Genomic DNA, 23,157 nt, shown 5'->3' on the forward strand with positions numbered 1-23,157 from the left:
TCTCTCTCCTCTCTCTCTCTCTCTCCTCTCTCTCTCTCTCTCTCTCTCTCTCTCTCTCTCTCTCTCCGCTCTCTCTCTCTCTCCGCTTTGTTATCTGTTGTGGAAGGGCTGCATATGTTTCAATAAGGCTCGCTAAGTAAAACGAATGTGTCTGTTACCGAACAGAACGATGACAAAAAAGTTTCTTGGAGAAAGTTGCTTAATTATTTAAGGGCTCAGACATTTAAATTGTGCTGTGAGATATTTGCATTAGCCCAACCAATGAAAGGTCTAGTATAGCAGTGGCTACTTGTTGTAGCTGGATCCTGCAGTTTGCCTCCTTGAGTTTTCAGGGGCCTAACTTTATTTAGTTTTTTTTCTCTAATTGCCCCTCCCATAGACACACATACACACCACTCTCTCACCACCAAGTACACACACGCTCATTGATATACACACGCACACACCTGCTCACCCTCCAACCTACACTCCTCCCAACTCCTACTCAGTAACAGACCCTGACTCTTCCCTCTCTCTCTCTTTCTCTATCTCTCTCTCTCTCTCTCTCTGTCTCTCTCTCCCCAGCGTTCCGCCACAACGAGTGTCCGGACCCGGGCGTTCCAGTGAATGGGAAGAGGTTTGGTGAGAACCTTCAGCTGGGCAGCTCCATCTCCTTCCTGTGTGAGGAGGGCTTTGTGAAAACCCATGGCTCCCAGACGGTCTCCTGTATCCTGAAGGATGGAAACGTGGTGTGGGACAATGCTGTGCCACGCTGTGAAGGTGAGAGGAGAGGAATGGAGGCCATTTCTGTCCTGTCATCTTTCTGTCCTTCTATCCCTCTTTCCTCCATTTTGTTCTCACGCTGTGAAGGTGACAGCAGACATTCCCTCCTCAACTTTTCTTTTATATATTTGTCTCTATATACGTTTAACAGTCATTTAGCAGACGCTTTTATCCAGAGCAATTTACAATTATTGCATTAATGTTATTAAGTAGCTAAGTGAGACTACAACACATCCCAATTGTATCAAGGACATTTTCCTTTAATTAACAGAATATTTATCAGCTGAAAATGTGTCAGACATTGCTAGATCCGCTGCTACAGCTCGTCAAGCGTGCTTTAATAAGCCCTATCATTGTGCAACAATTCTAAATAAATACATATAAAAATGTTTTGATGGCCACGATTTAAAAAGAGCTTGTCGTTATTTCTCAACTGGTAATTGTGCTTCCCGTTCACCGGTGAAGTGGATAGACTGGTAATTGTGCTTCCCGTTCACCGTTGAAGTGGACAGACTGGTAATTGTGCTTCCCGTTCACCGGTGAAGTGGATAGACAATTGTAGACAGGCTGCGGTGCATCATCACACACCACTTTGCAGTGAGCTGGAGTCAATAGCCTCTGCGTTTGGAAAAATGACTTCCTTGTTTGATACCTGAACATTTTATTTCATATTATGAGGAATGTCTTTCCTTGCTTCAAAGTAGCCTTTTTCTCTCTATCCTATTTCTCTCTATACTATTTCTCTCTTGCCTATTTCTGTCTATACTATTTCTCTCTAGCCTTTTTCTCTCTATCCTATTTCTCTCTTCCCTTTTTCACTCATGTTCTATTGGTTTTACAATTAACTTTCTTTCATTGTTTAGTAGCTAAAGACACAGTCGTATTAGCAACCCATGCTAGTTGATGATAATCCTAGTCATATTAGCATCCCATGCTAGTTGATGATAATCCTAGTCATATTAGCATCCCATGCTAGTTGATGATAATCCTAGTCATATTAGCCCCCCATGGTAATCCTAGTCATATTAGCAACCCATGATAATCCTAGTCATATTAGCATCCCATGCTAGTTGATGATAAGTTGATGATAATCCTAGTCATATTAGCAACCCATGATAATCCGAATCATATTAGCATCCCATGCTACTTGATGATAATCCTAGTCATATTAGCCACCCATGATAAACCTAGTCATATTAGCAACCCGTGATAATCCTAGTCATATTAGCAGGCCATGCTAGTTGATGATAATCCAAGTCATATTAGCCTCCCATGCTAGTTGATGATAATCATAGTCATATTAGCATCCCATGCTAGTTGATGATAATCCTAGTTATATTAGCATCCCATGCTAGTTGGTGATAATCCTATTCATATTAGCATCCCATGCTAGTTGATGATAATCCTAGTCATATTAGCATCCCATGCTAGTTGATGATAATCCTAGTCATATTAGCAACCCATGATAATCCTAGTCATATTAGCATCCCATGCTAGTTGATGATAATCCTAGTCATATTAGCAACCCATGATAATCCTAGTCATATTAGCATCTTTAGATCTCCCCTGTTTCTAAATGTCTGATGGATATTTTTATCTCTGTCACATGAAACCCCTCACTTGTGCAGTCCGCTTATGACAACAGTGTTTACCAAATACTCCCATACGTAGCCTACTGCCGTGTGCTCCTAAATGTAGCCTACTGCCTTGTGCTCCCACACGTAGCCTACTCCCTTGTGATCCCGCACGTAGCCTACTGCCTCTTGATCCCACACGTAGCCTACTGCCTCGTGCTCCCACACGTAGCCTACTGCCTTGTGCTCCCGCACGTAGCCTACTGCCTTGTACTCCCACACGTAGCCTACTGCCTTGTGCTCCCACACGTAGCCTACTGCCTTATGCTCCCACACGTAGCCTACTGCCTTGTGCTCCCACACGTAGCCTACTGCCTTGTACTCCCACACGTAGCCTACTGCCTTGTGCTCCCACACGTAGCCTACTGCCTTGTAATCCCACACGTAGCCTACTGCCTTGTGCTCCCACACGTAGCCTACTGCCTTGTACTCCCACACGTAGCCTACTGCCTTGTGCTCCCACACGTAGCCTACTGCCTTGTGCTCCCACACGTAGCCTACTGCCTTGTGCTCCCGCACGTAGCCTACTGCCTTGTGCTCCCACACGTAGCCTACCCCCTTGTGTACATTGTTGCGCTTATAAAGGGAAGAAAAAAATTGTTTATCAACATTTAAGCTAAACGTTCTGATTTGTTGCATCCACCTCGTTGCTTTTTAAAGTTGTAAGAATTTGAATTTGAAATGGTTTGGAAAAGGTGATGTCTTTCTCACATAGAACGACAAGCTGACTAGTAGAATGGGTTAACTTTTCAGATTATGGGGCAGATTGACATAGGCTAGTGGTTTTGCGGTTCGTTACTTTTGTCTGAGGAAAAGTAAATGTGGAAAGATATTCTAACATCATCGGAATTTAGTAAAAAAGGAAATACGTTGATGCATCCTCGACTTGCATGTCCTTTTCATGTTCATGGACACTTTAATATTACCCAAGCATATTAAAGTGCCCTGTACTGGCTCAGCCTGTTATCAACCCTTAGTTAACTTTAAAAAAAAATTGTGTTTGACTAGATACAATGCTAGTTTACAGTAAACAAATTGACATCAAACATTCAGCTTGCTTATAGGGAAGGATATTCAACAAGCACAGCACTTATACAGATATGAGTCAGTTCAGGAAACTAGGCATATGTCGCTCATCGCTACTTCACAGGTGAACTATTTGAATGTAAACATTTTTTTTTATCAAAATGCGTTTTCTTTTTGGCAGAAATGCCTTCTGGGACATGAGAACAATCATGTGCCTTAATTACAAACTTGTATGCCATATGTAAATATGAAAACAATTGCCAAATTATGAACACAGTTGGTTTAGCCACAGAAAAAGTCAGGAACCTTCCTCGCTAGTCATGATTGGATGAGATAATGGATGGGCTGGACATGCCGAGAGATGAGTTCGGATTGGTCTGCCATCTAGCACGTTTCTGTCTATAATATGAGCTAGTCAGTATGTGTAGGTAATCCTTTAGAACACAGCTTTTATTCAAATTATCACGTAGTAGAACTGCAAAGGTGTTGTTATTGACTTTTGAAATCCGTGGAATGCGCGGTGGAATTAAAGTTTGATAGCTAAGGAGATGGAGAAAATTCTGTCGTTTGATTGCAAATATTCAGACGGTCGAAAAGAGAACACAGACGGCTGTTGAATAAAACACCTCCGGACATCTTCAAACTAAAGGGTAACCATGGCATCCGTGACAGAGAGGGAGAAGTGTCCATCCATGTATTTGGGTAAGAGAGTCTAGCTAGCTACATTTTCAGATATTACACGATTCTAATTTTATCAGAAAGTTGTTTTCATTTCAAGTTAACTTCTCTGGGATAGGTGGGACGGTAGCGTCCTACTTGGCCAAAATCCAGGAAAAATGTAGCGCGCCAAATTCAAATATATTACTATATAAAATCACTCTTTTATGAAATCACACATTAAAGACACCAAATTAAAGCTATACATGTTGTGAATCCAGCCAACATGTCTGATTTAAAAAAGTATTTACGGGGAAAGCACACCAAACAATTATGTTAGCTCAGTACATAGCCACAGAAAAACACAACCATTTTCCCAGCCAAAGATAGTAGTCACAAAAAGCAGAAATAGAGATAAAATGAATCACTAACCTTTGATGATCTTCATCAGATGACACTCATAGGCCATCGTGTTACACAATACATTTATGATTTGTTCGATAATGTGCATATTTATATCCACAAATGTCAGGGTTGTGTGCGGAGAATATTTGGAGTCAAACGCAGGACACAGGTGTTGAGCGAAACCACAGTGTTTTACTCAAAATTAATGCACAATTCCACAAATGGAAAATAAGCAGATACATACACGTATCAACCACAACACCTAACGAACAAACAATCACAGACAAAACAGAAATGAAAGCCAGAGGGTTAAATAGGGAACATGATGGGGGTATTGAAACCAGGTGTGTATAATAGAGACAAAACAAAACGAAACTGAAAAATGGATCGATGGCGACTAGAAAGCCGGAGACGTCGACCGTCGAACACCACCCGAACAAGGAGAAGGGCCGATTTCGGCGGAAGTCGTGACAGTGATTGCGCAATCGATACCACACAAATCTCGGGTTACATTGGCGACATGTTCAGAAATGCCTCCAAAATATCCGGAATAATTGCAGAGAGCCACGTCAAATAACAGAAATACTCATCATAAACTTTGGTGAAAGATACATGTTTTACACAGAATTAAAGATACACTTGTTCTTAATGCAACCGCTGTATCAGATTTTTTTTAAACTTTACGTAAAAAGCACACCATGCAATAATCTGAGACGGCGCTCAGATTTAACAACATTTCTCCTCCATGTTGGAGTCAACAGAAATTACATCATAAATATTCCCTTACCTTTGATTATCTTCATCAGAATGCAGTGACAAGAATCCTAGTTCCACAATAAATAGTTGTTTTGTTCGATAATGTCCATTACTTATGTCCAAGTAGCTACTTTTGCTAGCATGTGTAGTACACGTGTCCAAACGCTCGCGCAGATGCAGGCAAACGTCGGACGAAAACATCAAAAAGTTATATAACACGTCGAATACACTGGTCAAACTTAGTAGAGAATCAATCTTCAGGATGTTGTTATCATATATATCCAATAACGTTCCAACCGGAGCATTCCTTCGTGTCTGTAAAAGTTATGGAACGCAAGGCGATATCATGAGGAAAGCGCTTGACCAGGAACTGGCGTTCTGCCAGACCACTGACTCATTTCCCTCCCATCCGGCCCCACATCACACTAGATGCTTCATTCAGCGTTCTACAGACTGTTGACATCTAGTGGAAGGCGCAGGAAGTGCAAACAGATCCATATATGACAGGGAATTGAATAGGCGATGACTTTAACATCCACCAGTCTCAGAATTCTCACTTCCGGTTTGGATTCCTTCTCAGGTTTTTGCCTGCCATATGAGTTCTGTTATACTCACAGACATCATTCAAACAGTTTTAGAAACATCAGAGTGTTTTCTATCCAATAGTAATAATAATATGCATATGTTAGCATCTGGGACAGAGTAGGAGGCAGTTCACTATGGGCATGCAATAATCCAAAAGTGAAAATGCTGCCCCCTATATCAAAGAAGTTAAAGTGTATTGTTAGCTAGCTAGCTAATATCTCAGAGCCATTTGCATTGCCAGTTATAACCTAGCTAGCTAACATTGAACCTGTATAGCTAGCTGCTAGCTGCTGAGTGTACCAGAGTGCAGAATAACTGACGAATTTACAAACACTTAACCTGTTTGGAGTGCAAGCCCGACGTCGGTACATTTATGACAACAGCCACTTCAAGTGCAGGGCGCGAAATTCTAAAGATATTTTTTTTAAATATTTAACTTTCACACATTAACAAGTCCAATACAGCATATGAAAGGTACACATCTCGTGAATCCAGCCAACATGTCCGATTTGTAAAATGTTTTACAGGGAAGACAAAATATGTAAATCTATTAGCTAACCACGTTAGCAAAAGTCTCCACTTTTATTACTCCATCAGTTTTTGACTCCATCAGTAGCTATCACAAATTCGGCCAAATAAAGATATAAATAGCCACTAACCAAGAAACAACCTCATCAGATGACAGTCTGATAACATATTTATTGTATAGCATATGTTTTTTTCAAAAAATTTGCATATTTCAGGTATAAATCCTAGTTTACATTGCAGCTACAGTCAGAAATTGCACCGAAAGCAGACAGAAACATTCCACTTCCTGGTCAGGAAATGTGCTGCAGAAGGAGTTCTGTTTCACTCAGAGAAATAATTCAAACGGTTTTAGAAACTAGAGAGAGTTTTCTATCCAATAGTAATAATAATATGCATATTGTACGAGCAATAATTGAGTACGAGGCCGTTTGAAATGGGCACGATTTAACTGGCTACTCAATACTGCCCCTTGCAGCCATAAGAAGTTAACACCCGTTGAATATGGTCCGGTGTCAGTAAACATTGGCAAAAATGTATAATTAAATTGTTGCAAGCAGCTCAGTTACAGTCCCCAATGCTCTGGATAACATGAAGACAGCCTAACGAGCTCTGCTAGGGTGAGTAAAATTGTCAAAATGAGCTGTTCCCTCATTTGTGTCTGGAAGTAGCTAGCAAGCTAGCCTTTAGTCTTGAAATCTTTGGTTGTTTAGTGCACGGCTTCACATGTGAATCCTTAAAGAGATGGGTGGGGCTAAAGCTTAAGAGGGTGTGAACGATGCTGAATGGGTGTAGACAAAGAAAAGCGCTCTCCAGTAGGTGTACCACAACATTCAAGGGCCATTTTCTCAAAAGTGAGATTACAAGTTAAACCATTTTCAAAGCACTAAACAACCAAAGATTTCAAGACTAAAGGCATTTTCAAAGCTGAATTACTTTCCCATTGTTCCTCATCTCTAGAGTGTGATTTACAATTTTCTACATTTGAGTCTCTACTTTTATCCAATGTAAAAAAAAAAAATAATAATCAAATTTTGCTACATAAAACCGAACCGAGCCAGTGGGTCATAAATGACTGATGAATATGGGACTAATCACCGGTTAGTGGACAATTTGTAGAATAATCTGGGACTAATCACTGGTTAGGAGACAATTTGTAGAATAATCTGGGACTAATCACTGGTTAGAGGACAAATTATTGAAGAATTTGGTAATTATCACAGGCTAGGTGATAAATTATAGAAGAATTTGGTAATAGTCACTGGTTAGGTGACAATTTGTAGAATAATCTGGGACTAATCACTAGTTGTGTTACGATTGTCGTCGGGAGAAGGAGAGGAGGACCAAAGTGCAGCGTGGTACATATTCATAATACTTTTAATAAAGATGAACACTCGAACAATAAACAACAATAAACAACAAAACGACAAACGAAACAGTTCTGCAAGGTGCAACAAAACACTAAACAGAAAATAACCACCCACAACCAAAGTGGGAAAACTGGCTACCTAAGTATGATTCTCAATCAGAGACAACGATTGACAGCTGCCTCTGATTGGGAACCATACCAGGCCAAACACAATAGAAATAGAAAACATAGACATACAAACATCGAATGCCCACCCACATCACACCCTGACCAAACAAAAAATAGAAACATACAAAGCAATCTACGGTCAGGGCGTGACAAGTTGTAGAAGACACCCTTTTTGATTCAAGTGGAACGCAATATATATTTTTTGATAGTGAAAATGTATGTATTTATTTATTTTTATTTAACCTTTATTTAACCTGGCAAGTCAGTTAAGAACAAAATCTTTACTTACAATGACGGCCTACCCCGGCCAAACACTAACCCAGATGACGCTGGACCAATTGTGCAGCGCCTTGTGGGACTCCCAATCACGACCGGTTGAAATACAGCCTGGAATCAAACCAGGGTCTGTAGTGATGCATCTAGCACTAAGGTGCAGTGCCTTAGACCTCGGCAAGCTTGTGGTGCAGCCAAGTACATTATATAATAACATAACATAATTAAACATGACAACATAATTCTAAATTGTTAGATTGTATACGACGATAGTAAATGTAGCACACGCTTACATTTTTACAATAATTACATATATTTCTTCCTACCTTAACCATGGAGAGAGTTTTAAAATGCTCCTAAGAACAATTTATTTAATTGATGCTACTAGCGTTAGCGCTCTTCCTAAGAGTCAATGAATATCTAATATGATGCTACTAGCATTAGCACTCCTCTTAAGAGTCAATGCATATCTAATACGATGCTACTAGCATTAGCGCTCTCTCTAAGAGTCAATGAAGATCTAATATGATGCTACTAGCATTAGTACTCCTCCCAAGAGTCAATGAATATCTAATATGATGCTACTAGCGTTAGCGCTCTTCCAAAAAGTCAATGAATATCTAATATGATGCTACTAGCTTTAGCGCTCTTCCTAAGAGTCAATGAATATCTAATATGATGCTTCTAGCATTAGCACTCCTCCTAAGAGTCAATGCATATCTGATATGATGCTACTAGCGTTAGCACTCTTCCGTAAGGGCCTCATCAGGCTTTTTGTTCATGCTAATTGAAGTGGGGCATTACAGATGTCCCCTCTTTGTCATCGAGAGCTGCTTGAGCGCTAGCTCGAGTCCTCCTGAGACCGTCTATCCAAGAGCAGCATTGTGGCGTAAAGTCTGGTTACAATCACAACAGAAGATGACATACGACCACAACGGTGCCGTGGAGTGGGTCTGGGTTTTGCTTCATGCTGAATAGACAGAAAGGGGAGTGATAAGGAGGACTAGTCTGATTATCAGTAATAATGAGAGAGGGAGAGAGTGAGAGGGAGAGAGTGAGAGGGAGAGAGGGAGAGGGAGAGAGAAAGAGAGAGAGGGAGGGAGAGGGAGGTAGAGAGACAGAGAGAGAGAGAGAGAGAGAGAGAGAGAGAGAGAGAGAGACAGAGAGACAGAGAGGGAGAGGGAGAGAGAGAGAGAGAGAGAGAGAGAGAGAGAGAGAGAGAGAGAGGGAGGGAGAGGGGGAGGGAGGGAGGGAGGGAGGGAGGGAGAGAGAGAGAGAGAGAGAGAGAGAGAGAGAGAGAGAGAGAGAGAGAGAGAGAGAGAGAGAGAGAGAGAGAGAGAGAGAGAGAGAGAGAGAGAGAGAGAGAGAGAGAGAGAGACAGAAGGTTTGAACATCCTGTCTGTTGTGTGATGATGTAAGTGGTTTATGTTTAATTATGAAATACATAATTGTGTCAGCTTAGTATTGTTGACACAGATATATGTTAATCAATGACATTTAGAAACATGTACACAGGCACATTAGCGAGCAGCCATGCAAGTCTCGTAGCATGTACTGTTGTGTGATGATCAAAGTGGGTTCTGTTCTGTGTGATACACGCACTTACGCACACACACGCACGCACACACACACACACACACACACACACACACACACACACACACACACACACACACACACACACACACTTAAGCACACGCACGCACACACACACACACACACACACACACACACACACACCCTTCCACCCTTCTCTTTCCAGCCGCCCATCCACTCAGTCTCTGAAGTAATATTTGACCTCCACTTAGTCTCTGAAGTAATGTTTGACCTCTACTCAGTCTCTGATGTAATGTTTGACCTTCAGTCAGTCTCTGAAGTAATGTTTGACCTTCAGTCAGTCTCTGAAGTAATGTTTGACCTCCAGTCAGTCTCTGAAGTCATGTTTGACCTCTACTCAGTATCTGATGTAATGTTTGACCTCCACTCAGTCTCTGATGTAATGTTTGACCTCCACTCAGTCTCTGATGTAATGTTTGACCTCCAGTCAGTCTCTGAAGTAATGTTTGACCTCTACTCAGTATCTGAAGTAATGTTCGACCCCCAGTCAGTCTCTGAAGTAATGTTTGACCTCCAGTCAGTCTCTGAAGTAATGTTTGACCTCTACTCAGTCTCTGAAGTAATGTTTGACCTCTACCCAGTCTCTGAAGTAATGTTTGACCTCCAGTCAGTCTCTGAAGTAATGTTTGACCTCTACTCAGTCTCTAAAGTAATGTTTGACCTCTACTCAGTCTCTGAAGAAATGTTTGACCTCTACTCACTCTCTGAAGTAATGTTTGACCTTTACTCAGTCTCTGAAGTAATGTTTGACCTCTACTCAGTCTCTGATGTAATGTTTGACCTCCAGTCAGTCTCTGAAGTAATTTTTGACCTCTACTCAGTCTCTGATGTAATGTTTGACCTTCAGTCAGTCTCTGAAGTAATGTTTGACCTTCAGTCAGTCTCTGAAGTAATGTTTGACCTCCAGTCAGTCTCTGAAGTAATGTTTGACCTCTACTCAGTCTCTAAAGTAATGTTTGACCTCTACTCAGTCTCTGAAGAAATGTTTGACATCTACTCACTCTCTAAAGTAATGTTTGACCTCTACTCAGTCTCTGAAGTAATGTTTGACCTCTACTCAGTCTCTGATGTAATGTTTGACCTCCAGTCAGTGTCTGAAGTAATGTTTGACCTCTACTCAGTCTCTGATGTAATGTTTGACCTTCAGTCAGTCTCTGAAGTAATGTTTGACCTTCAGTCAGTCTCTGAAGTAATGTTTGACCTCTACTCAGTCAGTCTCTGAAGTAATGTTTGACCTTCAGTCAGTCTCTGAAGTAATGTTTGACCTCCAGTCAGTATCTGAAGTAATGTTTGACCTTCAGTCAGTCTCTGAAGTAATGTTTGACCTCTACTCAGTCAGTCTCTGAAGTAATGTTTGACCTTCAGTCAGTCTCTGAAGTAATGTTTGACCTTCAGTCAGTCTCTGAAGTAATGTTTGACCTTCAGTCAGTCTCTGAAGTAATGTTAGACCTCCAGTCAGTCTCTGATGTAATGTTTGACCTCTACTCAGTCTCTGAAGTAATGTTTGACCTCCAGTCAGTCTCTGAAGTAATGTTTGACCTCCAGTCAGTCTCTGAAGTAATGTTTGACCTCTACTCAGTCTCTGATGTAATGTTTGACCTTCAGTCAGTCTCTGAAGTAATGTTTGACCTCCAGTCAGTCTCTGAAGTAATGTTTGACCTCTACTCAGTCTCTGAAGTAATTTTAGACCTTGAGCTCCAGTAATCGTCAACCATTTCCATGACAATGGACATATTGGACACACTTCCCTGTTGAACCCTCTACAACCACTGTGATAATTATTATCTGACCCTGCTGGTCATCTATGGAACGTTTGAACATCTCGGTCATGTTCTGTTATAATCTCCACCCGACACAGCCAGAAGAGGACTGGCCACCCCTCATAGCCTGGTTCCTCTCTAGGTTTCTTCCTAGGTTATAATCTCCACCCGACACAGCCAGAAGAGGACTGGCCACCCCTCGTTGCCTGATTCCTCTCTAGGTTTCTTCCTAGGTTCTGACCTTTCTATTTTCTAGCCACCGTGCTTCTACATCTGCATTGTTTGCTCTTTGGGTTTTTAGGCTGGGTTTTTAGGCTGGGTTTTTAGGCTGGGTTTTTAGGCTGGGTTTTTAGGCTGGGTTTTTAGGCTGGGTTTTTAGGCTGGGTTTTTAGGCTGGGTTTTTAGGCTGGATTTTTAGGCTGGGTTTTTAGGCTGGGTTTTTAGGCTGGGTTTTTAGGCTGGGTTTTTAGGCTGGGTTTTTAGGCTGGGTTTCTATATGAAGCACTGACATCTGCTGATGTAAAAATAGCTTTATAAATCCATTAGATTTGATTTATAAACACATTGAACACATTGAACACAGTGGACACATTGAACACAGTGGACACATTGAACACATTGAACACATTGAACACAGTGGACACATTGAACACAGTGGACACATTGAACGCAGTGGACACATTGAACACAGTGGACACATTGAACACAGTGGAGACATACAGTACATGACTGAGATGTATAATATATTCTCTGTCTCCACCTCTCCCTCTCTTTCCTTTAATCTCTCTCATCTCTTCCCTCCTCTCCTTCCTCCCTCTCCTTCTCTCTCCCTCCTCCCTCTTCACATATCCATCCACCCTCACCTCTTCTCTTCCCCTGTTCCTCAGCTCCGTGTGGAGGTGATCTGAAGGCTCCTAGTGGCATCATCCTGTCCCCTGGTTGGCCAGAGCTCTATAAGGAGGCTCTTAACTGTGAGTGGGTCATCGAGGCTCTGCCAGGATACCCCATCAAGATCATTTTCGACAAGTGAGTCAGGACACAGCACTGTCCTCTTCCTCTCTACCTTTTATGTCTTTCATTCTGCCTCTCGTTCTCTCTCTCTCTCTCTCTCTCTGTCTCTCTCTCTGTCTCTCTCTCTCTCGCTCTCTCTCACTTTCACTCTCTGGGCTCTAAAGTGCGAGCTACTAAATATTTTTCTGTGCAACCTGCCATTTTTATTTGGGAGCACCAGTGCTCCTCAAAATAAATTTTTTCTCCCCCAGATAATAATTGTTACTAATAATTAGACTTCACTTTACCACAGCCACCAAGTTCCATGGACCCACTGCATGCCTCCAGTTCTCGGGCCAAACCAAGCCCCGTCCCTTCTCACTCAAGCAGGCAACACACAGTTCCCGGGCCAAACCAAGCCCCGTCCCTTCTCACTCAAGCAGGCAACACACAGTTTCTCCAGGCTGTTTATTCTTTCAGGAAGCTGTCAATTTAGGAAAAACATTTTCTTCCCAAAACCAAAAAACGGTGCTTTTCTTTCCACATTTGCGTCTAACTATGAATACAGAGGTGATCTTTATTATTCGATTAGTGTGTATATATCTCTAATACAGTTTAGAATGTGTATATATCACTAATACAGGTTAGTGTGTGTATATATCTCTAATACAGTTTAGAATGTGTATATATCTCTAATACAGGTTAGTGTGTGTATATATCTCTAATACAGGTTAGTGTGTGTATATATCTCTAATACAGGTTAGTGTGTGTATATATCTCTAATACAGGTTAGTGTGTGTATATATCTCTAATACAGGTTAGTGTGTGTATATATCTCTAATACAGGTTAGTGTGTGTATATATCTCTAATACAGGTTAGTGTGTGTATATATCTCTAATACAGGTTAGTGTGTGTATATATCACTAATACAGGTTAGTGTGTGTATATATCACTAATACAGGTTAGTGTGTGTATATATCACTAATACAGGTTAGTGTGTGTATATATCTCTAATACAGGTTAGAATGTGTATACATCTCTAATACAGGTTAGTTTGTGTATATATCACTAATACAGGTTAGTGTGTGTATATATCTCTAATACAGGTTAGAATGTGTATATATCTCTAATACAGGTTAGAATGTGTATATATCACTAATACAGGTTAGTGTGTGTATATATCTCTAATACAGGTTAGTGTGTGTATATATCACTAATACAGGTTAGTTTGTGTATATATCACTAATACAGGTTAGTGTGTGTATATATCTCTAATACAGGTTAGTGTGTGTATATTATATATCACTAATACAGGTTAGTGTGTGTATATATCTCTAATACAGGTTAGAATGTGTATATATCTCTAATACAGGTTAGAATGTGTATATATCTCTAATACAGGTTAGAATGTGTATATATCTCTAATACAGGTTAGTCTGTGTATATATCACTAATACAGGTTAGTGTGTGTATATATCTCTAATACAGGTTAGAATGTGTATATATCTCTAATACAGGTTAGAATGTGTATATATCTCTAATACAGGTTAGTGTGTGTATATATCACTAATACAGGTTAGTGTGTGTATATATCACTAATACAGGTTAGTGTGTGTATATATCACTAATACAGGTTAGTATGTGTATATATCACTAATACAGGTTAGTATGTGTATTTATCTCTAATACAGGTTAGTCTGTGTAAATATCTCTAATACAGATTACATTTCTAAATGTAACATATGTTCAAATGTGATTAGGGTCCCCTGGGAAACACTGACCAACATTTGGTCCCTACTCAGATTCCTGTTCACCCATTGGTTGTTCCCCCAGATTCCTGTTCACCCATTGGTTGTTCCCTCAGATTCCTGTTCACCCATTGGTTGTTCCCTCAGATTCCTGTTAACCCATTGGTTGTTCCCCCAGGTTTCGTACTGAGGTGAACTATGACGTGCTGGAAGTGCGTGACGGCCGGTTCCCCTCCTCGCCTCTGATTGGTAGTTACCAGGGTACCCAGGTGCCCCAGTTCCTCATCAGCACCTCCAACTTCCTGTTCCTTCTCTTTTCCACCGACAAGAGCCACTCGGACATCGGCTTCCGCATCCGTTACGAGAGTAAGACTTTGTGTTTGTTGTTTTTTAGGTCATCTTAGCCACCAACAAGTAGACATTTGCGAACTCTACTAATGGATCCAGAACAACCATTTGAGACAGCTGTTTACACTCTTGGCATTCTATCAACCAGCTTCACCTGGAATGCTTTTCCAACAGTCTTGAAGAAGTTCCCACATATGCTGACCACTTGTCATTAGCACTTCACATTACCGTCTCTGGTAAAAACACACTATATCAAATCAAAATATATTTGTCACATGCATAGGATATAGAAGGTGTAAATGGTACAGTGAAATGGTTACTTGCATAGTGGAGTCATTCGTTTAGACACGTAGCTAGCTAGCTAAACTATTAACTATAATCCCAACTCATAGCATTACTTCCCTGCATTAATTTACAGGTAGCTAAAGCTAACCAAATAGGTTCAATGTTAGCTAGTTAGCTAACATTAGGCTATCACTAGCAATGCAATTGGGTCTGAGATACGAAAACAACTTGTATAATATTTTAAAATGTAGCTCGACTCTCTTACCCGTTTACATGGATGGACACTTCTCCCTCTCTGTTACGGATGCCATGGTTACCCTTTAGTTTGAAGATGTAATCCGGGGACAGGTGTTTTATACAACGGCCTTCAGTGTTCTCTTTTCGACTCCATCCGCATTTACGATTAAACCCTCCGATTTTTTAAAATCTCATTAGCTATCATACTCTACTTCCACCAGGCATTCCACTGATTTCAAAAATCGGTCCTCCAGAAGGGGGGAGAGCCTTAGCGACACTTTTGCAGTTCGTCATGATAACTTTCAAAAAAGGTGTGTTAGAAAGGATACCTGCACATTTTGACCAGCTCATGTTACAGACAGAAGCGTGCTTCATGGTAATTCAATCCGAACTCATCTCTCTACATTATCTCAGCCAATCTAGACAAAGCTAGTGAAAAGGTTTCTGGCTTGTTCTGCCAAAAAACATTTTGATTTAAAAAAAAGTTTACCTTCAAATGCCTCCTGTGAAGTAGTGATGCGTGACATACACTTAGTTTCTTGAAATGTGTCACATACGGTGTTTTTATTCCACTGTTACAATCATGTCAGGTCTCTGACTGAGCTATAATCCTGCCTGGTCTCTGACTGAGCTATAATCCTGCCAGGTCCCTGACTGAGCTATAATCCTTCCAGGTCCCTGACTGAACTATAATCCTGCCAGGTCTCTGACTGAGCTATAATCATGCCAGGTCTCTGACTGAGCTATAATCCTGCCAGGTCTCTGACTGAGCTATAATCCTGTCAGGTCCCTGACTGAGCTATAATCCTGCCAGGTCTCTGACTGAGCTATAATCCTGTCAGGTCTCTGACTGAGCTATAATCCTGCCAGATACCTGACTGAGCTATATTCCTTCCAGGTCTCTGACTGAGCTATAATCCTGCCAGGTCTCTGACTGAGCTATAGTCCTGCCAGGTCTCTGACTGAGCTATAATCCTGCCAGGTCTCTGACTGAGCTATAATCCTGCCAGGTCTCTAACTGAGCTATAATCCTGCCAGGTCTCTGACTGAGCTATAATCCTGCCAGGTCTCTGACTGAGCTATAGTCCTGCCAGGTCTCTGACTGAGCTATAATCCTGCCAGGTCTCTGACTGAGCTATAATCCTGCCAGGGATCTGACTGAGCTATAATCATGCCAGGTGTCTAACTGAGCTATAATCATGCCAGGTCTCTGACTGAGCTATAATCATGCCAGGTCTCTGACTGAGCTATAATCCTGCCAAGTCTCTGACTGAGCTATACTCATGCCAGGTCTCTGACTGAGCTATAATCATGCCAGGTCCCTGACTGAGCTATAATCCTGCCAGGTCTCTGACTGAGCTATAATCCTGCCAGGTCTCTGACTGAGCTATAATCCTGCCAGGTCTCTGACTGAGCTATAATCCTGCCAGGTCTCTGACTGAGCTATAATCCTGCCAGGTCTCTGACTGAGCTATAATCCTGCCAGGTCTCTGACTGAGCTATAATCCTGCCAGGTCTCTGACTGAGCTATAATCCTGCCAGGTCTCTGACTGAGCTATAATCCTGCCAGGTCCCTGACTGAGCTATAATCCTGCCAGGTCTCTGACTGAGCTATAATCCTGTCAGGTCTCTGACTGAGCTGACTCACCTTAGTAACCCTTAGTTACCCTTAGTAACCCTTAGTAACACCACCACTCTCTGATTTAACTGACTCACCTTGGTAACCCTTAGTAACCCTTAGTATCCCTTAGTAACCTTTAGTCATACCACCGCTCTCTGCTTTACCTGACTCACCTTGGTAACCCTTAGTAACCTTTAGTCACACCACCGCTCTCTGCTTTACCTGACTCACCTTGGTAACCCTTAGTAACCCTTAGTCACACCACCGCTCTCTGCTTGGCTGTAATAATTCCCCATGGCTACGGCCCCACTCAGACAGAAACAGAGACAGGTATGTGTGTGTGGGAGAGATCACTTTGACTTGGTCCCTGGATTCAAAACAAAAAACGGACAGGAAGTTGTGCAAGAGTTTTAGATTGGGTCCCAAATGGCACCCTTCTCCGTGTGGACACTGGTCAAAAGTACTTTACTTTAGTTTATTAATTCAAACATTTAAAAAAAACAAAAAAAACAGGCACACATACAACTTGAAAAAGCTATACGTGCACACGAGTTAAATCATGGAGTAGGACAACACACAATGAAGACTGGGACTTATTTCCTCTTGGTGTAGAGAATAGTGTGCCATTTGGTACACAGCCTTAGTGTGTTATGCTACTGAATAAATGCCTTTTTAGTATGTCGCACTGCTACACTGGTCCATTTCAGATACGTGTTTCACCTGAAATACAGAATGACAGACACAATCAGTATGGATGTTGTATTGTAGTGTAGGCAAGAGGGGTGTGTGTGTGTGTGTGTGTGTGTGTGTGTGTGTGTGTGTGTGTGTGTGTGTGTGTGTGTGTGTGTGTGTGTGTGTGTGTGTGTGTGTGTGTGTGTGTGTGTGTGTGTGTGTGTGTATAATAACCCATGTGTATTTTCCTCCTCAGCTCTACAGCTACAGTCAGATCACTGTGTCGACCCTGGCATCCCCGTCAACGGCCAACGCCACGGCAACGACTTCTACGTGGGTGCCTTGGTAACGTTCAGCTGTGACGCAGGGTACTCCCTCAGCGATCCGGAACCCCTGGAGTGTGAACCAAACTTCCAGTGGAGTCGACCCCTGCCCAGCTGTGATGGTACGGCCCGATTCTGAATTCTGTTCACAAAATGGTGCCCAGGTTAGCTCCAGGTGGAAGTTGCCCTTATCATACGGTAACGCTAGGATAATAGCTTAATCTTATGACTTCCCAATATCTAAATTTAACCGTTGGGGGGAAAATCTTGAAACGGACCATAAATCAGTGTTTAGGACCCTGCTATTTAGTGTCCGAATGTATCCTCAAAGTGACAGCCTTTTTGCAATACTTCTTCATGAGACGCTATATTCACTACATTCTATGAGTATTTGGCAACTAGACACGTCTTTCAAGATGTTTCCTGCCCTCTAAAATGGTCACCTCTCTTTTTTCCTCTGTAAAATATGTTTTATCTATGCCTCTCCTTCCTATTTCACTGTAAAGGCTTTTATATTTAAGGCCAGTATTGATTTCCTCCTCCTGTATAATGATATTGATGATATCCCCCTCTCTGTATGTGTCCTTCAGAAGGGCACTGCTAGTAAACTGCATTGTAGTGCCTGGTGGAACCTGGGGACATTTCATTAAGTGTAGTTCTAGTATCTACCATTACTGTCTCTGTCTTTGTCTGTCCCTCTCTCTTTATTTCTCTCTCTCTCCCTCTTCTCTCTCTCTCTCTCACTCTCTCTTTCGCTCTCTCTTTCGCTCTCTCTCTCTCTCTCTCTCTCTCTCTCTCTCTCTCTCTCTATCTAACCCTCCTCTCTTTATGCCTCCCTCTGTCTCCTCCCCCTCTCTCTCTCTCTCTCTCTCTCTCTCTCTCTCTCTCTCTCTCTCGCTCTATCTAACCCTCCTCTCTTTATGCCTCCCTCTGTCTCCTCCCCCTCTCTCTCTCTCTCTCTCTCTCTCGCTCTATCTAACCCTCCTCTCTTTATGCGTCCGTCTCCTCCCCCTCCCTCCCTCTCTCTGCAGCGTTGTGTGGAGGTTATATTCAGGGTAACACCGGTACCATCCTCTCTCCGGGGTTTCCAGACTTCTATCCTCACAACCTCAACTGCACCTGGATGATAGAGTCCTCCCACGGCAAAGGTGAGCAGGGCCACTCCTGTCTACATGCTTTCAGTCTAATTCAATTTCACTGACGATTGTCATTTCACTTCATCAGGCCCTTTAAAGAATGCTGGTACATCCCTGCACCGCTGATACCCAACCCCCCAGTAACATCACTATTAGAGTTGTTACCTCTTCATATAGTATCTTGGTTACCTCTTCATAAAGTATCTTTGTTTCCTCTTCATAAAGTATATTGGTTTCCTCTTCATAAAGTATCTTGGTTTCCTCTTCATTAAGTATCTTGGTTTCCTCTTCATAAAGTATCTTGGTTTCCTCTTCATAAAGTATCTTGGTTTCCTCTTCATAAAGTATCTTGGTTCCCTCTTCATGAAGTATCTTGGTTTCCTCTTCATAAAGTATCTTGGTTTCCTCTTCATATAGTATCTTGGTTCCCTCTTCATAAAGTATCTTGGTTTCCTCTTCATAACGTATCTTGGTTTCCTCTTCATAAATTATCTTGGTTTCCTCTTCATAACGTATCTTGGTTTCCTCTTCATAAATTATCTTGGTTTCCTCTTCATAACGTATCTTGGTTTCCTCTTCATAAATTATCTTGGTTTCCTCTTCATAAATTATCTTGGTTTCCTCTTCATAAAGTATCTTGGTTCCCTCTTCATAAAGTATCTTGGTTCCCTCTTCATAAAGTATCTTGGTTACCTCTTCATAAAGTATCTTTGTTTCCTCTTCATAAAGTATATTGGTTTCCTCTTCATAAAGTATATTGGTTTCCTCTTCATTAAGTATCTTGGTTTCCTCTTCATAAAGTATCTTGGTTTCCTCTTCATAAAGTATCTTGGTTTCCTCTTCATAAAGTATCTTGGTTTCCTCTTCATGAAGTATCTTGGTTTCCTCTTCTTAAAGTATCTTGGGGTCCTCTTCTTAAAGTATCTTGGGGTCCTCTTCATAAATTCTCTTGGTTTCCTCTTCATAAACTTTCTTGGTTACCTCTTCATATAGTATATTGGTTACCTCTTCATATAGTATCTTTGTTACCTCTTCATAAAGTATCTTTTTTCCCTCTTCATAAAGTATCTTGGTTTCCTCTTCATAAAGTATCTTGGTTTCCTCTTCATAAAGTATCTTGGTTTCCTCTTCAATAAGTATCTTGGTTTCCTCTTCATATAGTATCTTGGTTTCCTCTTCATATAGTATCTTGGTTTCCTCTTCAATAAGTATCTTGGTTTCCTCTTCATGAAGTATCTTGGCTACCTCTTCATATAGTATCTTGGTTGCCCAACCCCCTGTCACGTGACTATTAGATCTAGCACCAGAAGTGAAGCCTGTGTAGGCTATAGGTTAGGGGTATGCATCTAGATTCAATCTCGGAACAATTTTCGTCTGGTTGTTGGTCCAGAACAGAATGATAATAAGTTATACACTGTAAATTGACTACAGTCAAGCCCCAAAATGAGATTATATCTGAAAATAACAATCATTTCACACCTTGATTACATTGAGATACGATCTCACCTTTGTTTTGAGGGGGGGGGGGGAATACAGATTTCCTGAAATTATCAAACGTTTTGCTGAATTCCTGATAATTTTACTGTCTTTTCTTTAACCAAAAATGCCCCCCCCCCCCCCCCCCCAATGCTTTTGACTGGTACTAAAGTTTGGACACACCTACTCATTCAAGAGTTTTTCTATATTTTACTATTTTCTACATTGTAGAATAATAGTGAAGACATCAAAACTATGAAATAACACATATGAAATCATGAAGTGATGAAAAAAGTTCCTTCACGGTCAAATTATTATTTGTTTTATTTGACCTCGGCAAGTCAGTTAAGAACAAATTCTTATGTTCAATGACGGCCTAGGAACAATGGGTTAACCTTGTTCAGGGGCAGAACGGCAGATTTTTACCTTTTCTGCTCGGGGATTCAATCTTGCAACCTTTCGGTTACTAGTCCAACACTCTGACCACTAGGCTACCTGCCGCCCCGGCAGCATAGAAGTGTGTTAGGTCATTGTCCTGTTGAAAAACAAATGATAGCCCCACTAAGGGCAGACCAGACGGGATGGTGTATCGCAGCAGAATGCTGTGGTAGCAATGCTGGTTAAGTGTGCCTTGAATTCTAAAAAAAATCCCTGACAGTGTCACCAGCAAAGAACCCCCACACCATCACACCTCCTCCTCCATGCTTCACGGTGGTAACCACACACGCAGAAATCATCCATTCACCTACTCTGCATCTCAGAAAGACGCAGTGGTTGGAACCAGATATCACAAATTTGCAATCATTAGACCAAAGGACAGATTTCCACCGGTCTAATCGCCATTGATTGTGTTACTTGGCCCAAGCAAAATCTTATTATTATTGGTGTCCTTTAGTAGTGGTTTCTTTGCAGCTATTCGACCATGAAGGCCTGATTCACGCAGTCTCCTCTGAACAGTTGATGTGGAGATGTGACTGACTGTTACTTGAACTCTGTGAAACATTTATTTGGGCTGCAATTTCTGAGGCTGGTAACTCTAATGAACTTATCCTCTGCAGCAGAGGTAACTCTGGGTCTTCCTTTCCAGTGGCAGTCCTCATGAGAGCCAGTTACATCATAGTGCTTGATGGTTTTTGCGACTGCACTTGAAGAAACTTTCAAAGATCTTGACATTTTTTAGATTGACTGACGTTCATGTCTTAAAGTAATGATGGACTGTCATTTTTCTTTGCTTATTTGAGATGTTCCTGACATAATTCTCTCCCAAGTGGTCATTCTCTCTTTCTCCCCTTACCCATCTGTCTATCGCCTCCTTTGAATTCCATGCTGTCACAGTTACCAGCCCTTTCAAGCTTAACATCCTTATCATTTATCGCCCTCCAGGTTCCCTTGGAGAGTTCATCAATGAGCTTGATGCCTTGATAAGCTCCTTTCCTGAGGACGGCTCACCTCTCACAGTTCTGGGTGACTTTAACCTCCCCATGTCTACCTTTGACTCATTCCTCTCTGCCTCCTTCTTTCCACTCCTCTCCTCTTTTGACCTCACCCTCTCACCTTCCCCCCCTACTCACAAGGCAGGCAATACGCTTGACCTCATCTTTACTAGATGCTGTTCTTCCACTAACCTCATTGCAACTCCCCTCCAAGTCTCCGACCACTACCTTGTATCCTTCTCCCTCTCGCTCTCATCCAACACTTCCCACACTGCCCCTACTCGGATGGTATCGCGCCGTCCCAACCTCCGCTCTCTCTCCCCCGCTACTCTCTCCTCTTCCATCCTATCATCTCTTCCCTCTGCCCAAACCTTCTCCAACCTATCTCCTGATTCTGCCTCCTCAACCCTCCTCTCCTCCCTTTCTGCATCCTTTGACTCTCTATGTCCCCTATCCTCCAGGCCGGCTCGGTCCTCCCCTCCCGCTCCGTGGCTCGACGACTCATTGCGAGCTCACAGAACAGGGCTCCGGGCAGCCGAGCGGAAATGGAGGAAAACTCGCCTCCCTGCGGACCTGGCATCCTTTCACTCCCTCCTCTCTACATTTTCCTCTTCTGTCTCTGCTGCTAAAGCCACTTTCTACCACTCTAAATTCCAAGCATCTGCCTCTAACCCTAGGAAGCTCTTTGCCACCTTCTCCTCCCTCCTGAATCCTCCTCCCCCTCCCCCCCCCTCCTCCCTCTCTGCAGACGACTTCGTCAACCATTTTGAAAAGAAGGTCGACGACATCCGATCCTCGTTCGCTAAGTCAAACGACACCGCTGGTTCTGCTCACACTGCCCAACCCTGTGCTTTGACCTCTTTCTCCCCTCTCTCTCCAGATGAAATCTCGCGTCTTGTGACGGCCGGCCGCCCAACAACCTGCCCGCTTGACCCTATCCCCTCCTCTCTTCTCCAGACCATTTCCGGAGACCTTCTACCTTACCTCACCTCGCTCATCAACTCATCCTTGACCGCTGGCTACGTCCCTTCCGTCTTCAAGAGAGCGAGAGTTGCACCCCTTCTGAAAAAACCTACACTCGATCCCTCCGATGTCAACAACTACAGACCAGTATCCCTTCTTTCTTTTCTCTCCAAAACTCTTGAACGTGCCGTCCTTGGCCAGCTCTCCTGCTATCTCTCTCAGAATGACCTTCTTGATCCAAATCAGTCAGGTTTCAAGACTAGTCACTCAACTGAGACTGCTCTTCTCTGTATCACGGAGGCGCTCCGCACTGCTAAAGCTAACTCTCTCTCCTCTGCTCTCATCCTTCTAGACCTATCGGCTGCCTTCGATACTGTGAACCATCAG

The 23,157-nt window shown here is 42.2% G+C and overlaps 1 protein-coding gene across 1 annotated transcript in view; it reads left to right on the forward strand.

Moving 5' to 3' along the window:
* The window catches only part of LOC129830508 (CUB and sushi domain-containing protein 2-like), a gene marked incomplete at its 5' end in the record, with an annotated part of 366,155 nt that overhangs the window by 259,035 nt on the left and 83,963 nt on the right, over window positions 1-23,157 (forward strand). The window contains 5 exons of the mRNA XM_055893082.1: window positions 565-759; window positions 12,425-12,563; window positions 14,455-14,642; window positions 17,696-17,884; window positions 18,794-18,910. Coding sequence (XP_055749057.1) covers window positions 565-759; window positions 12,425-12,563; window positions 14,455-14,642; window positions 17,696-17,884; window positions 18,794-18,910 — 828 coding nt within the window. The remainder of the gene's footprint in view (window positions 1-564; window positions 760-12,424; window positions 12,564-14,454; window positions 14,643-17,695; window positions 17,885-18,793; window positions 18,911-23,157) is intronic.

Source organism: Salvelinus fontinalis, chromosome 32, assembly GCF_029448725.1.
Source record: "Salvelinus fontinalis isolate EN_2023a chromosome 32, ASM2944872v1, whole genome shotgun sequence".
Classification (NCBI taxonomy): Eukaryota; Metazoa; Chordata; class Actinopteri; order Salmoniformes; family Salmonidae; genus Salvelinus; species Salvelinus fontinalis.